The following is a 14,115-nucleotide window of genomic DNA, read 5'->3' on the forward strand; positions in this document are numbered from 1 at the left end:
GGGTTGTCTGATTGGGTATGGGTGTTCATACCTGGTTGCAACATACTGTACACTGTTGCTCTGTTTATAATCCATATCCTAGTTAAGAGTTTCCCACTGAGCAATGTTGAGCGGGCTTAGCCCCAGTCGTATCTAGCAACGATTGTCATTTGCGTACCAGTAGTAGAATAAATCCCTGGATCATCACATACGTCACTATCCAAGCATCTTCATGCCAGTTGTGAGGTTTTCAGTTCGCCCTTCAACATGGTTGCTCCAAGACATCACGACAGCGTTCGCGATGCGCAAACCATCCTATATGACGTAGCTTTTTTTTTGTTTTTAACTTATCGCCGGCCTATGAATGGACATGCCATTTCGAAGATCTTTCGCCGGGATTTATATAGATCTAGGGCCCAGTTTCTGACTGTCTTAGCCGGGTTAGACACACACTCCTTGTATCCTTGCAGCTAAGGGCGGCTGCTTTCTGTGGCTGCGTTGAGATTTGCGCTTCTCTTAGTGACCGAGTCTGCTCCTGCGTAATTTACAGCGGTTATCGTGTTGAGTTTCGGTCAGCTGGGTGTTCGTCGCGTGTAGTGGCTAGCGTTGTTTTTGGTTATGCTTCCCGGCTTTGTCTGTAGTTCCGGATGTACTGCGCCGGGCCTCAGGAAGGGAATTTCTGGATGCATCTCTATTTTGTACATAAGCAACATCCGTTGCTGACTTCACGAATATGACCAGGCTGTTAGAAGATTTCACTAATCTAGTCCCATCACTGGTTATGGCCCGGTAGATGATGGAGCACAGGGAGGTGCTCAAGGTTCGGTGCGGGCCATCGTACTATAGTAAGTAAGCCCCATTCTGGAGACATGGGGGTCAGTCAGCTCAATGAGGGTTTGAGTTCGTCCCGAATCTATACAAGCAATACAAGCGACAATGAAACCACATCCATGTCTTGAGGAAACAGATCAAAGTAGAACCGTACGACGAGTCCAAAGTTAGCAATCTCTTCTTCAGGGAGACTAGGGAGGACCGAATCAACGAGTGGTAATCGCCTTACCCATGTTCGGCACGAGCCTAGGTGGTCACCGAAATGAATATTTGTTTAGAAACCAATTTGATTAAATGTCCCTGATCGCAAAGAGTGCCACGAGATGATGAGTGGGCAGAGAAAGCGTGGATGGTGGAGGATATGATGGCGAAATCACAGTCCCCATACCCTTCTTCCTCTGTGGCCACCCAGATCGACTACATACAAGGGCGTGAAAAAATTCGCAGCACAGATGCTAAAGTCCTCTGTTCCTACGCAGAACTGCCATAAAACCCATGCGTCACTTCTAAAACAAACAAACATGCCTTTCTCCCGTTGTAAGTCATGAAAAGTTCATCGCATTACGGAGCTGCAGATGTGAGACTTGGTAGTCCCCTTCCTGCAAAAACTCACTCGCTCATCACCCCGTGCTCACTGTGCTTGGTGTCAAACGCAAATTGATCATTGATGAAACGGGGTTGGTGGAGGTTGCTCGAATCCTAGAATCCAAGGGGAAGAACGACGTCTATTCGCGATTACAAGCGAAAGAAAACCATGTGTGCCTTCCCTTTGCCAACCCTAGCAACCCTGCATGCCTGTATTTACCAACACGCCAGAAAATCAAAATGAGGCGAGGTGAAAGTGGATCAAGTCGGGTATCGTGAGAAAGCTTCTTAGCAGCAGCCGCCGCTGGAGGACGAGGCAACGCTGTGACCGGGGCCGACTTGAACACCGGGCTTGGTGTTGGTTGTTGCCTGCGAACCCATCCGCTCCTTAATCTGACGGGCCATAGTCAAGAAAGCTTGCTCGACGTTGGAAGCATTCTTTGCCGAAGTCTCGAGGAAAGGAATGCCAAGACTGTCGGCGAATTCCTGCAATAACAGTCAGCAAATCGTCACAGGTCAGGCTGCCAGCCTGAGCGTCTCGCGATGAACGTGCTGGAGCTTCGGGGGCTCCTTACCTTCGCAACTGTGTACTCCACGACCTTCTTGTCCGACATATCGCTCTTGTTGCCTACCAGCAGCTTGTTGACACCCTCGGTGGCGTAGCGGTCAATCTCTTGCAGCCACTGCTTGACGTTGTTGAAACTGTCCATGTCGGTGACATCGTAGACGACGCAGATGCCGTGGGCACCACGGTAGTACGACGAGGTGATGGTTCGGAAGCGCTCCTGACCGGCCGTATCCCACTGAAATGCCAGTCAGAATCAATTATTCCATGCCAAGGTGGATTTTGGTTGTCATTACGATTTGCAACTTCACTGTCTTTCCATCCAACTCGATAGTTCGGATCTTCTGTAGTGATTGTCAGCGCCTGGCCAGCGACGTGCTCAAATGGGTGGACACGTACGAAGTCGACGCCGATGGTGGAGATGTAGGACTCGGTGTAGGTGTCGTCGGCGAATCGCAGCAGGAGGCAAGACTTTCCAACACCGGAATCACCGATGAGGAGAAGCTTGAAGAGGTAATCGTATCTAGTAGACAACCAGTGCTCAGTAGGTGCCTGGGGAAAACGGTTCTCAGGGCCGTCGCGAGAGCTCGCCGGGATGCAGACAGCCAGATCAGACAGTTTGGTCTGGCGACTAGGCTTGCCCTGCGCGCCAGAGAATATCTGCTCTCCAGCCACGTTGCTTGTCTTTGCGATGTTTTCTTGGAGGCATAATCAAGGGACGATGCGGGGGGTAGGAAGGTGAAGCCTTCACAAAGACGGGGGACGGGGAAGGGGAAAGATTGTGAGGTAGGGTAGGCAGCGCATCGTGGGGACTCAAAACGAGGGACAAGGGGGGCACAGAGAGAGCCGGAACTCTGGAAACAATCAGTCAGTACCGCGCAGCTCGGTCCAGGACAACGAGGGGCACGGGACGGGGATGGCAGACGTACTACTCGGGATTCATCTTGTTGTTGGTGATGACGGGAAGGTGGTGATGGGAATTAATCGATGCCGATGCGACGTTGATGATAAGCAAGCACGAAAGAAGGGTCCCAGTATTAAAATGAAGAACCGGTTTAATCGTCGACAGCCAGGTACGGTGCAGGCGATGATGTCAAAGGAGCAGTGTCGTCAGGACGAGTCGTTGTGAGGCAGAGGCGGCAGAGACACGAAAGGGAACAAGAGACATGCCACAGGTGCAGGTTGCGGCGTTCAAAGAACAAGTCGGCCACTAACCAGTCCAAAGTCGGTATCAGCAGCTGCACAGCCTGGATGGTCTGAGCAGGTCCGGTTCACTAGCTACTGATCACCCCGGAGTGTCATGAGGCGTCAACAGGTGGCTGAAGAATTTACCCCACTGAGCCCACAAGAATTAACTCCCTAACCGATTCCGATGCACGTGATACCTAGCAGCTTTAAATGAAAGAAGCTTCCAGGACGATTGGGGGGGCGGGGGGAATTTGTACAGTAGGATCAGCTCACCCTTTTGCCACTCTTTATTGCAGACCGATATAAAGCCAAAAAATGATTTAAGAGGTTGTTGCTATGGTGGTAGAAGTGGAATGTCATTAGACCTAACCATTCTTACGAACCAATCATGTGGAAATATACATAGTAAGAGTCACAGTAAGAGTCACATAGAAGCTGGAAATGAGTGTCCAACTGCATGTGACTAACGAAACCATTTTGAGGACTGGTTACTGATGGACTGACTGTGAAAGCCTGCTTCACAGTGATACAAAGCACTAATGTTGACACCCCCAGTCTCTAATCCTAATCCCCATTCTTGCTTCTCCATTCTAGAAAACTCAGGTGGGTCCACCAGCTTGGCGGCTCGGCGGCTGTCATGGGATGTTGCGCCGACTTTGGAGGTTCTTTTTCGTGCGTACAATGAAGGCGTCACTTACATCATGTTTCCGTACAATGCTCCCTATTCCACTTTCTTTAAAGGCAATGCTTAGTGTCTACTCGTGATTTCCATCTCCCCTCGTCCATACATCCGGATTCATGCTCTCTGTCTGCGCTGGTGCCCTCCAGGCTTCGGACCTATGTCCTTCTCCAGCAGCATTTGCCGGTCGCCGTCCCAAATCGTGAGCAGGGCCGCCGCCCTCCGCTCTGTTCCGTTCTTTGCTTCCGCGGGCCCTGCGACAACAAAGCAACCTTTGTCAAACGGCCCTGCGAAGTCACTTACAACATTTCCACTAGCAATCCAGTCTCAAGGGGACTTGCCGCCAGTATGGTTCAACTCAACACCACCGTGGTCCGACATCCCGTCGGGTCTTGATCGACCAAACCCGGACAATGAGCGCAAAGTCAAGCTGGGCAACAGTAGGCCTTCACGATGCTATTTTAAGGTGTGCTTTAGTCGCCGTAGCTGACAATTGTGTACAGCCCTGCGCGTACTACAAGAGCGCCTTCCCACACTCCTGCAGTCACCATTGCCCCAAGACATCCTCTCGCCGAACATCTCTCTCCACCTGTTTCCGTCGACACACCCGTACCTTCCCACCGTCTCCGGAAGAGTGGCCTACATAGCTGCTCTATGGACCTCCCCAATCGCATGGAACCGCGTGCCCATCATCGGCAACCTGAAGCTCCAGATCCTTTCTGAGCGCATGACCACACAACAGCTCTACTACTCCCCAAAGCGAGCTGGTGCATATCCGGAGCAGCTCGTGGTCAAATGGAGGTCGGCAAGCAAGACTAAGAACGCGTCCGATATGAGTCTGACCGAGCAAGGGGAGCAAAAGCTGGATGATACGTTGAGGGGCACTCAGAGCGGCAGCACAAAGAAGGATTTTACCGGTCTGTTCATCTTCGAGTTCGACAAGGATGGCAAGGTTATCAGCCACACGATTGAGCATGTTGACCAAAACGGCGAATTGGAGAAAGGCGTCGGAAGCACGGTTGTCCAACTGACGGACTGGCTCCTTGGCGGAATCAAAGGACGAGAACCGGAAGGCAGTCCTATGTTTCAAATCACCGATGACAGGAAAGGGGGGAAGGCACAATAGACACAGATGGAACATCCCGGCGTTGGGTTTGGGGAAGACCGTTGCGACGACTCGTGTGTCTGCGTCTTTGCAGGACGGCAAGCTATGTACGAGATTGGGGGGAACACGTATGATGGCGTGCGGGCGATATGACCGCTACATGCCACCACTCAGGTCGAGAGGGACTGTGTAATTTTGTTGTACAAAGCTGTGAAAAATCAACATCACCATTCTGATAAGCCTAACCGCGAGTTCTGCTGGATTTGTTGGCTTGTGGAGGTAGGTGACAGCTGGGCATGTATTCGGTCGTGGCGTTCATCGCTATACCGCTACGAAGTGCTATACTATTGCGCAGAAAGAACCATTTACTCTAATGCTAAAATGCTGGGCTACCTCAGACGCTCCAGCGGTGAGTTCAGCTTTTCTACCTGGAGTAGTTCGTCGAACACTCGAACTCCCCGTCATTGCTGCTATGACACGAAGCAATGACCAGAGAAATGGGAGCACTCAATTTAGTTCGTTGCTCAGCTCGGATACTACCTGCTGCGCCTGAGGAGCTGGTAGTTCTGCCTCCTCAGCAATATACCTCTCCAACTCAACCTCCCAAATCGTCTTAAACTCCATACCCGCTAAACTACTCGTAACAATGCTTCCCCTATACCAATCCTTCCAAATCTGCTGCGCCACATTCTCCTTTCTCCGAGCCAAGCTATCATACCAATGCGTATCATCTAGCCCCTGCTCCTCGATCCAACCCGCCACATCATCCGCCGATACACCGCCTCCTTCCCCCCGGACCAGCGGGCTCTCCCCACCCATGAGCGCGTTCGTCATCTCGTCCCCCTCGGTAACGCACACCAGCACGCGCCCGCCAACGGGATGCGTGAACCGGTCCACGACGTGAAACAGCGCGCCAAAGATCTGCTGCGATCCCGTCTCGCCGTACCTCAGGGCCCGAAAGGCAACCGCCACGTGGCGAACCCGCTGCGTGTCCTCCTTGCGCAAAAAGTAGCTCATGGGCGAATTGAACCCATAGCTATCATACGGCTCCAGCTCGCCCATAAGAAATATCGCATCCTGCTTGAAGTTGAAATAAACATGCGGCTCTGACCAGGTCGGCGGCTGATATTGCTGCTGTCCGATCCCCGGCCCCAAGTCCAGCGACGACAGCACGTGCGGCACCTTCCAGCTGAAGGCGAGCTCGTAGTGCGCGAGCGCCAGGGCCCGCGTCTCATGGCTAATGTGCAGGAGCACGGGGACGAAGGGACGAGAGGGTCGCGCGGCGAGCTCGGAGAGCTGCTCGCTATCGACTTCGCCTTCGAGGCAGGAAGCTAGGATTATCCGGGGCCGCAGGAGGTATTCCCAGACCTTGAGGCGGAGCTCGGGGGGTAGATTGGGGAATTGGGAGAAGGTGGACAGGGTTGCGAGGTCCTGGGCTTGTTGCGTGTCTAGACCGTCGCTGTAGACTTGAAATTTGATCCAGAAGCGGGGTTTGAAGGGTGGTGAGTCCATCTTGTGGTGAAAGTGACGGCGAGGGGGCTGATGAGTTTTCCGTTTCATGAAGGCGATTGCGTCGGGAAATTTTTATGGTGTGGATACGAAATTGCGATTACTCAGGAGTGTGTCATTTCTAACCCAGCCCTATTGGTTTCGTACGATTCCGTCGTGGTTGTACACAGACTGGGTCGATGATGAATTATGATGGTATAAGACTGAAGTTGAAAGTTGAGGAATGACAGAGGCTCGCAGAGGAATTGGGATGCCGCTACCGGCGATAGCGTGGAATTCTCATGAGCCCGTAGCCGAGTTAATGTCAGATGTTTGCAAAATGCGGTTTTACCGTATGTTCGAAAATCTGCTGAATTAGTGGATGGGGTATTTGATTGTGAATACGGCTCATTTAACAGTGCAGAGTATAATTGTTAGCTACGTACGAATTGAGCTATACTTGCCCTTCGAAGAAGGTATCTACAGAGCGTGCTGTGACAAGCCACAAATCCTCTCTGTAAGTCACTAAAGCACGCCAAGATTACCCAAATCATATGATCGAAACGAGAATTACCTATTTCACTCGGAACTGGTATTTTGAAGTCTTCTAAGCCGAAAGCGAATGTTTAAAATCTTCGATTTAAACTACCACACAGTGAAGTCGTCCGGTGCCATGCACAACCTCACTCAACTCCAACGCTACTCCTAAGGAAGTAACGAGATGTGGTTCAAGCCTAATTACAACCACATACGTAATAGGAGAACTTGGTGCAATGGTATAAACGCTCAAGCTGTCGGCTTAACGGCTCCACCATAATGTTCTCCTGCCTTTCCCAATCGCCTTGGTCCTTGTCTGTCTTTTCCTTCGGCAATCCCAGCAGATAGCCGCCGTGGATGAGATGGGGGCCCGTTCCTTCCTCGTATTTCTTGTCCTTGATTATAGTTACGCTCCCAAGACAGGCCGCAGCAAGTACGCAAACCACCGTGAAAGGCGCCAAAGCCACGAAGGCCCATGTCACGCCGTGCCTGGAATTACTTGTGATCCGGTTCAGCTGATTCGGTGGAAGATTGTTCAGATGACTGAAATGGCAAGCCTCCCGAAATACCAGCAACATTGTGGAAAACTGCATACGGGATGATCAGGGAGAGTGCCTCCGAATGGCAGAGCAACCACCAACAAGCTGATGACGGTCGCGTTGTGTTTGTGGAAGAACCCGATGATGTGGATATTTTCGGGCACAAAACGCATCCTACATGCAACACCAAGTCCCATCACGCCGAATATTGTTGGGGTTGCTCAAAACAGAGAGCCCATGCCAGCATGCCGACCCCTACTGCTTCGACAATATGTCCAACAAACAAGGGAAGAAAGGCCTGGCACGGCCAAACGTTGCAGAGCAGAAGAACATGGAGACACAGACTCTGGCTTCCAAGAAACCAGTGCATGTTGCCATCAAATTGTGTGGGATCTGCCTAACCGCCAATACCAGGAGCATCAAACAGTAATTGATCACCACCTTTATCGGATGGACATAGCTACAGAGAAAAGTACCGAGTTAATATAATCGAGGTTACGTGGTGATGGGATGACATACCTTGAGAAGGGTGAAGTATATATCGTAATAATATGAAACCTAGAACATGATGGGCATTTAGCAACAGCCACAGTAGTTTAGCCCATTAAAACACTCACACTCACACTATAATTGCCATCGTGCGGCCAAAATGAGATGGCAAAACAGGCTGATGTTCCGATTCTGACGCAACTTCCAAGGAAGCATCGATTTCTGAATTGGAAGTTTCTAGCTCAACGCCCGGCCAAGAGTCATCAAATACTCGTAGTAGCCCCAAGCGCCGACAACCAAAGCGCCAAATATCAATGGAACAAGGATAGCAACTGTATCCCATACACATGAAGCACCAGCCCCAGTGAGAGCCAGAACAAGGAGAGCGAATCTGAACAGTAAAAGGAGCTGGCCCACCTGCATCAATGCTCATGACTCCTTTCGAAGGAGGAAGAAGACGACGAAGATGCCGACAAACGCGATAGGTAGGTTGATCCCAAAGCACCGTCACCAGTCGGCAGACGTCACGTATTTGCCAATGACGGGCCCCAGTCCATATGAAGCGGCAGCTGTAAGCCGAAAACGCTCCAGTCCCTTGCGTTCTCTTCGAGGGAGACTTTGTCCGCCAGAATAACGCGAACAATACACTGATAGCGGCACAGGCAACTCCTTGAATGCATCTTCCGAGGAGAAGAACATCGAAAGCGATGGTGGGTGCTCCGGCACATAAGGCGCTGCCGACGAGCTTCAAATCTAAGCAGGACTACAGAGTCCAGTGGTAACCGAAGGTGTCCATCTGTATCCGTAAGAGGATGAAGGGGCCGATGTGAGATTGAATACCGAGACGACCCAGTCGAGTTACGATATCTGCCCTGATAATTGCCAGTCATAATTCATGATTTTGATCTTTGGTGTGAAGGTGGTTCCTTGCCGAAGTCAGATGCTATCCACGGTAAAGCACTGGCAACTCGGGTGACTTGTTAGCAACGTTCCAAAGCAAACGACCGATGTATATTGTGGCATTCAGAGATTGAAGTGCGAACGGAAGGATTAGTCCGAGGATGACCTTGGTATGATATATCCGAGCATCTCGTTTCTCCCCCTTTCACAGGAGACAGTCCCGAGACATCTTGCTTCCTTTGGCGTTGTGGCCAGCTTGAGATGTGTACGGACAGGGTTCTGTCTGCCTTTTCTTAGTGCTTGGTGCCTCATTCGGCTTGTTTTTGAACCAAATACAACACGGGAGAGTGCGGTATATATGGCTACATCGCTTTCTCTCGATCTTGGCAAACTGGGAATAGGTGGCAGCAACTCTGAGGTTAGGAAGGATTCGACCTGGCGATTTGATCATCTTCAGGTCGCCAACACGATGGCTACATCCAGCCTCATGTACAACCTGAAAATTTCTCTGTTCACACGGCCTAATCTTTCCCCTTGCGTCCCTCCCTCTGAGGCAAATCTTTGGTACCTCCATAAGACTTCGATGACACGCCTCGTAGATCTGCAGAAACATTTCCAAGCCGACGATCTTTGAAGGCACGAGTAACGCTACTCCGTACTGAAACATAACTGGAGACGCCTGCTGCCAGATAACCTTCACTTAAGCGCTGTTCACTTTGGATTCCTGCCTCTCCGCCGGAAACTCCAATTTTTAGAGGAGAAACGGTAGTCTGCCAGGCACCTCCAGATCTGGCTCCAGCACAGAGACCCGCAACTCCACAGGGAGTGGTATCTTCAAGGTTCCCGCACCAAGAGAGACAGGGTTGATCTGGGGTTGCTGGGCGTGACGAACACCCCAAATCGCTGCAACCATGTCGTCGGCCATACTTTCCACACACTGTTCATCGCGGTTTCAATCTGATTGCGTTCCTGGGCCCGATCGGCACTCGAAAACAAGCAACACCACGGTTACCCATAGAAAGCCATTAGATTCTTGGCCCACGGCCTACACTGGGACCAGACGTCCTCGGGGTCGGCATCTATATCACTTCAAGACTTTTGTCGTCATACGACATGACCCATACCCACATGCGTGCCTCCTGGGTTGCCAAGTGCGTGATAGCGCTCACATTGCAATTATCACATGCCAATATTTCTATGAATGAATCCTTTGTACCAATAGGCAACGGCGCATTTGTTTCTAGTTCTAGAACCAGCTGCACGCACAAGTGCGGCACGTTTCTGATGCAGCATTTCTCACGTCCTCCCCCGTCCTCCCCCGCAAGAGGAACACTGCCTTGGGTAAACCCCACCTTTTCTGTCACTGGGTCTCAAATCGGTTTTCCTTATTAATCCTGCTGTGAAGCACCTCTTATCTCGGGCTCTCCGGACGCTGTTTGAACTGATTCAATCGACGAGCGAACGACGAACTATGATATGAATAGGGCAAGCCCACATATGGTGGTTTTCCCTTGAAAGTAACCCCCAAAAATTGAGTTTCCGGGTCCATCCTAGTCAGCGTCCCGCTCGCTAGAAAGTGGATCGCTTTCGTCGACTGTCAGTTTTAGGAATTCTGCCCCTTTGCTCCGAGGCCCAACCAGAGGCCATCCACTTGTCCGAACACCACGAGCCCAGAACTCCTTCGGCCGCTTTAACCTCACTTATTCCACAACCCCATGGTGTTCATCTCTGAGAGCCAGGTGGGTCTACTCGCTGCGCTTTTCTTCTATGCCCATCACTTCCAGCTGCTGGGGCGTACATGTCGGCGTCATGGTGAAGCTACTCGTTGCGAGTGTGCAGCAACGGAGTAATCGCACTGCAGCATGCTGGCTTTATCCTTTGCTTGAGACTGATGCTATCTTAGACGAAGCAAAGCGTGACCATACTGCGATTTTTCCGGCGTTTGAGTCCTGTCATCTGACCTGTCTGCGACATATTTCGCTATGTTCTAAGCCGAGGACTTCAGACGGGCTGCCGCAACGACACGCTTACCTGGTATGTGATCCTGTGCGATCTTTCTCATACACTTTTATCCAAGAGGCTCGGCATATTACCAGGCCACTGCATCCATATTGTCTCTCATCGGGTCGGCGGATGAGTTTCAGGCCAACTCCAGTTGCTCGTGGCCAATCATCTTACCCACTTGCCAGCTTGCTGCACCGATCTGGCAGAGTCGACCAGTCCCACATGTGAACATGGTAGACATGGTCATCTTCGGGCTAACATGTTCTCGCCTTGCCTTGGGACGAGCAGTAGGGGATCCACTCCTGGGCCTCTTACGTCCGGTCTCTTCGTCCTTCTGTACCTGACTGCTTTATACTTTCCGTTCTCCCTTCGCGGCCGAGATCCAGCTTCTTCTCATTTCCACGGCATATGCCAAAGCCCTTGTTGTTATAACTCTAGTGGGATGCCGAACTATTGTCTTCAAGACTGCCATTACTTCTACCGCACAGCTCTGCGCGGCTTGAACATCAGCACCTCCGTCTCTCCATTATACGGTTGATCATCGTGAAGTCCCACTGACAGAATGCCTACCCAAGTTCGTATTTTTGCTATGCCAAAGTCTCTTGGTGAGACGCTGTCTGGTAACACGCCTACGTCTATTCCTCGCTCCCTTCCGGAACGTCTCAACGGCAATCCCAGCGGCCCCAAGAGTCAGGCTCGGAAGCCTGTTGCGACAGACATGGAGGCAAGCCGTCAATACAAAGGCGTGACTTTCTCTGGCCAGGACAGTCTGCCCAAGCTGCCCATACCGGATTTGGAACACACTTGCGAGAAGTACCTTGCTGCTTTAAAGCCACTGCAGGGGCCCAGGGAACATTCCGACACGAAGCAAGCAGTGCAAGAGTTCCTCAAGCAAGATGGGCCGGAACTGAACGATAAATTGCAGCAGTATGCTGTGGGCAAGACTAGCTACATTGAACAGTTTTGTACGTTGCGCTCCGTCTAATCCCCCCATCTTGTCCTAACCGCTATGTAGGGTACGACTCGTACTTGAATTTCGACAACCCCGTCGTCCTGAATCTCAATCCATTTTTCCTGCTTGAGGATGACCCAACGCCGGCTAGGAATAACCAGGTGACGCGTGCCGCATCACTGGTGGTCTCTGCCCTCGAGTTTGTCAGAGCTGTCCGCCGAGAGGAACTGACACCGGATACTATCAAGGGCAAGCCCCTAGATATGTATCAATATTCCCGACTGTTTGGCACGGCCCGAGTACCGACGGAGAATGGATGTCAGATCGAGCAAGATCCCGACTCCAAACACATAGTTGTACTTTGCCACGGCCAGTTCTACTGGTTTGACGTTCTCGACGACGACTCGGACGTCATAATGAGTGAAAAGGACGTGTCCATCAACCTGCAAACTATCATCGATGACGCCTCCCAAACACCGATACAAGAAGCTGCCAAAGGTGCCCTTGGCATTCTCAGCACGGAGAACCGGAAAATTTGGTCTGGCCTTCGAGACTTACTCACAAGGGAAGAGGGCTCGAACAACGCGGATTGTCTCGGCATTGTAGACTCGGCACTATTCATGCTATGTCTCGACTACACGGAACCCAACACTGCGGCAACCCTGTGCCAGAACATGCTTTGTGGCACCAGTCAAGTAGAGAAGGGACTTCAGATTGGGACTTGCATTAACCGATGGTACGACAAGTTACAAATAATTGTCTGCAAGAACGGCAGCGCGGGCATCAACTTTGAGCACACGGGTGTGGACGGCCACACCGTTCTTCGATTTGCGAGCGATATTTACACCGACACGATTTTGCGATTTGCCAGGACGATCAATGGCGGAGCCCCGAGTCTCTGGGCAACAACAAGTCCAGACCCCTCGAAGAGAGATCCTGACAGTTTTGGTGATGTTAACACTACGCCTCACAAGCTCGAGTGGGACATGCTACCCGAGATGAGCATTGCGGTGCGGTTTGCAGAGACGAGACTTGCAGATCTCATTGGACAGAACGAGTTTGAATGCCTGGACTTCAATGGCTACGGCAAAAACTTCATCACCGCCATGGGTTTCTCTCCGGATGCTTTTGTCCAGATGGCGTTCCAAGCGGCATACTATGGCCTGTATGGGCGCATAGAGTGCACGTACGAACCGGCTATGACCAAGGTATTCCTCCACGGGCGAACGGAGGCTATTCGATCCGTATCTGAACAGTCGGTCCACTTCGTACAGACGTTCTGGGGGGACAACCCGGCTGAATCGAAGGTGGAGGCGTTGCGGAAGGCTTGCCAGCAACACACCAGCAGCACGAGGGACTGCGCGAAAGCAGAAGGTTGCGACAGGCATTTATATGCGTTGTTTTGCGTGTGGCAAAAATCCCTCGACGAGCAGAATGGTAGTTTGAGCAGCACGGGATACTCTAGTCCTGTAGAAAGCGGGTCGGATCGGGACCTGTCTTCTCCAGTTGGTAGCCCGGGCAACGACTCAGTGTTATCGACCGAAGGCGAGGCCAGAAATCGAGAACGTGGAGATAGTACGGGATCCCGCTTCCGGGACACTCAACCAGTACCTAGTCTCTTCGCCGATTCCGGGTGGGACAAGCTCAATACGACAATCCTGTCGACGTCCAACTGCGGCAACCCGTCGCTCCGACACTTCGGATTCGGCCCCACGTCCGGCGACGGCCTCGGCATTGGATACATTATTAAGGACGACGTTATCTCGGTATGCGTATCGAGCAAGCACCGTCAGACCAAGCGCTTTGTCGACACGCTCGAGAGCTATCTTCTTGAGATCCGCCGCATCCTGCGCATCACCAACCGCCAGAGCATGTCCATGAAGCAAACACGAGCCCGCGAGGTCGACCCGAGCAAGGCCAAGACGCCCAAGGGATTGAAGGCCAGGGGCCGCATGATTACGGGCACCGAGGTGATTCGCAATATGACCAAGTCTTCGGTGGGAACAAGGTCGCCAACTGAGGAGAGCCTGGCTATGAGTGAGGATGATGAGCTGGGAGGCTGTAAGTACTACCTAACATTCATCCATGCCGTTTTTGGCCTACTAGGATGCTAACTTATATGTACTAGATGGCTTCTTCGATGCGGGCATGCTCTTGCAAGCGCTGAAGGCAAGGGGTGAAGGATTCGACAATGGCGAGGCGAAGGCGTCAGAGAAGGCGAGGAGAAGAGATGTCGGGAAGAAACTGCGGTTGGTTGATTACTGAGTGTCATAA

General features: G+C 51.7%; 7 protein-coding genes across 7 annotated transcripts; 3 read left to right on the forward strand and 4 right to left on the reverse strand.

The window, feature by feature from the left end:
* Positions 1-1,683: 1,683 nt before the first annotated feature.
* Positions 1,684-2,903, reverse strand: BCR38DRAFT_485575 (P-loop containing nucleoside triphosphate hydrolase protein; the record flags this gene model as incomplete). The annotated part of the gene is made up of 6 exons (XM_040863906.1): positions 1,684-1,881; positions 1,971-2,198; positions 2,257-2,304; positions 2,360-2,644; positions 2,712-2,814; positions 2,893-2,903. The coding sequence occupies 6 exons, from the start codon at positions 2,901-2,903 to the stop codon at positions 1,684-1,686; spliced, it is 873 nt and encodes a 290-aa protein (XP_040715833.1).
* A 1,084-nt stretch (positions 2,904-3,987) lies between these two features.
* On the forward strand, positions 3,988-4,953 carry BCR38DRAFT_485576 (uncharacterized protein; the record flags this gene model as incomplete). Its single annotated transcript, XM_040863907.1, has 2 exons — positions 3,988-4,267; positions 4,331-4,953. The coding sequence occupies 2 exons, from the start codon at positions 3,988-3,990 to the stop codon at positions 4,951-4,953; spliced, it is 903 nt and encodes a 300-aa protein (XP_040715834.1).
* Positions 4,954-5,439: 486 nt separating this feature from the next.
* Positions 5,440-6,444, reverse strand: BCR38DRAFT_458106 (uncharacterized protein; the record flags this gene model as incomplete). The annotated part of the gene is made up of 2 exons (XM_040862119.1): positions 5,440-5,625; positions 5,731-6,444. 2 exons carry the CDS (start codon positions 6,442-6,444, stop codon positions 5,440-5,442), a joined length of 900 nt encoding a protein of 299 aa, XP_040715835.1.
* A 710-nt stretch (positions 6,445-7,154) lies between these two features.
* Positions 7,155-7,535, reverse strand: BCR38DRAFT_409790 (uncharacterized protein; the record flags this gene model as incomplete). Its single annotated transcript, XM_040858404.1, has 1 exon — positions 7,155-7,535. The coding sequence occupies one exon, from the start codon at positions 7,533-7,535 to the stop codon at positions 7,155-7,157; it is 381 nt and encodes a 126-aa protein (XP_040715836.1).
* Positions 7,536-8,371: 836 nt separating this feature from the next.
* Positions 8,372-8,848, reverse strand: BCR38DRAFT_435065 (uncharacterized protein). Its single transcript, XM_040860347.1, has one exon. The coding sequence runs from the start codon at positions 8,711-8,713 to the stop codon at positions 8,510-8,512; it is 204 nt and encodes a 67-aa protein (XP_040715837.1). The 5' UTR covers positions 8,714-8,848; the 3' UTR covers positions 8,372-8,509.
* A 1,622-nt stretch (positions 8,849-10,470) lies between these two features.
* Positions 10,471-11,284, forward strand: BCR38DRAFT_214502 (uncharacterized protein). Its single transcript, XM_040854184.1, has one exon. The coding sequence runs from the start codon at positions 10,653-10,655 to the stop codon at positions 11,115-11,117; it is 465 nt and encodes a 154-aa protein (XP_040715838.1). The 5' UTR covers positions 10,471-10,652; the 3' UTR covers positions 11,118-11,284.
* Positions 11,285-11,451: 167 nt separating this feature from the next.
* Positions 11,452-14,106, forward strand: BCR38DRAFT_485578 (choline/Carnitine O-acyltransferase; the record flags this gene model as incomplete). The annotated part of the gene is made up of 3 exons (XM_040863908.1): positions 11,452-11,854; positions 11,905-13,902; positions 13,970-14,106. 3 exons carry the CDS (start codon positions 11,452-11,454, stop codon positions 14,104-14,106), a joined length of 2,538 nt encoding a protein of 845 aa, XP_040715839.1.
* Positions 14,107-14,115: the final 9 nt, after the last annotated feature.

This window comes from Pseudomassariella vexata, assembly GCF_002105095.1.
Source record: "Pseudomassariella vexata strain CBS 129021 chromosome Unknown BCR38scaffold_7, whole genome shotgun sequence".
Classification (NCBI taxonomy): Eukaryota; Fungi; Ascomycota; class Sordariomycetes; order Amphisphaeriales; family Pseudomassariaceae; genus Pseudomassariella; species Pseudomassariella vexata.

What these genes read in the sequence shown, in the direction of transcription:
- BCR38DRAFT_435065 (XM_040860347.1), bottom strand. Translation starts at nt 8,713, where the DNA reads ATGTGCCGGAGCACCCACCATCGCTTTCGATGTTCTTCTCCTCGGAAG.
- BCR38DRAFT_214502 (XM_040854184.1), top strand. Translation starts at nt 10,653, where the DNA reads ATGCCCATCACTTCCAGCTGCTGGGGCGTACATGTCGGCGTCATGGTG.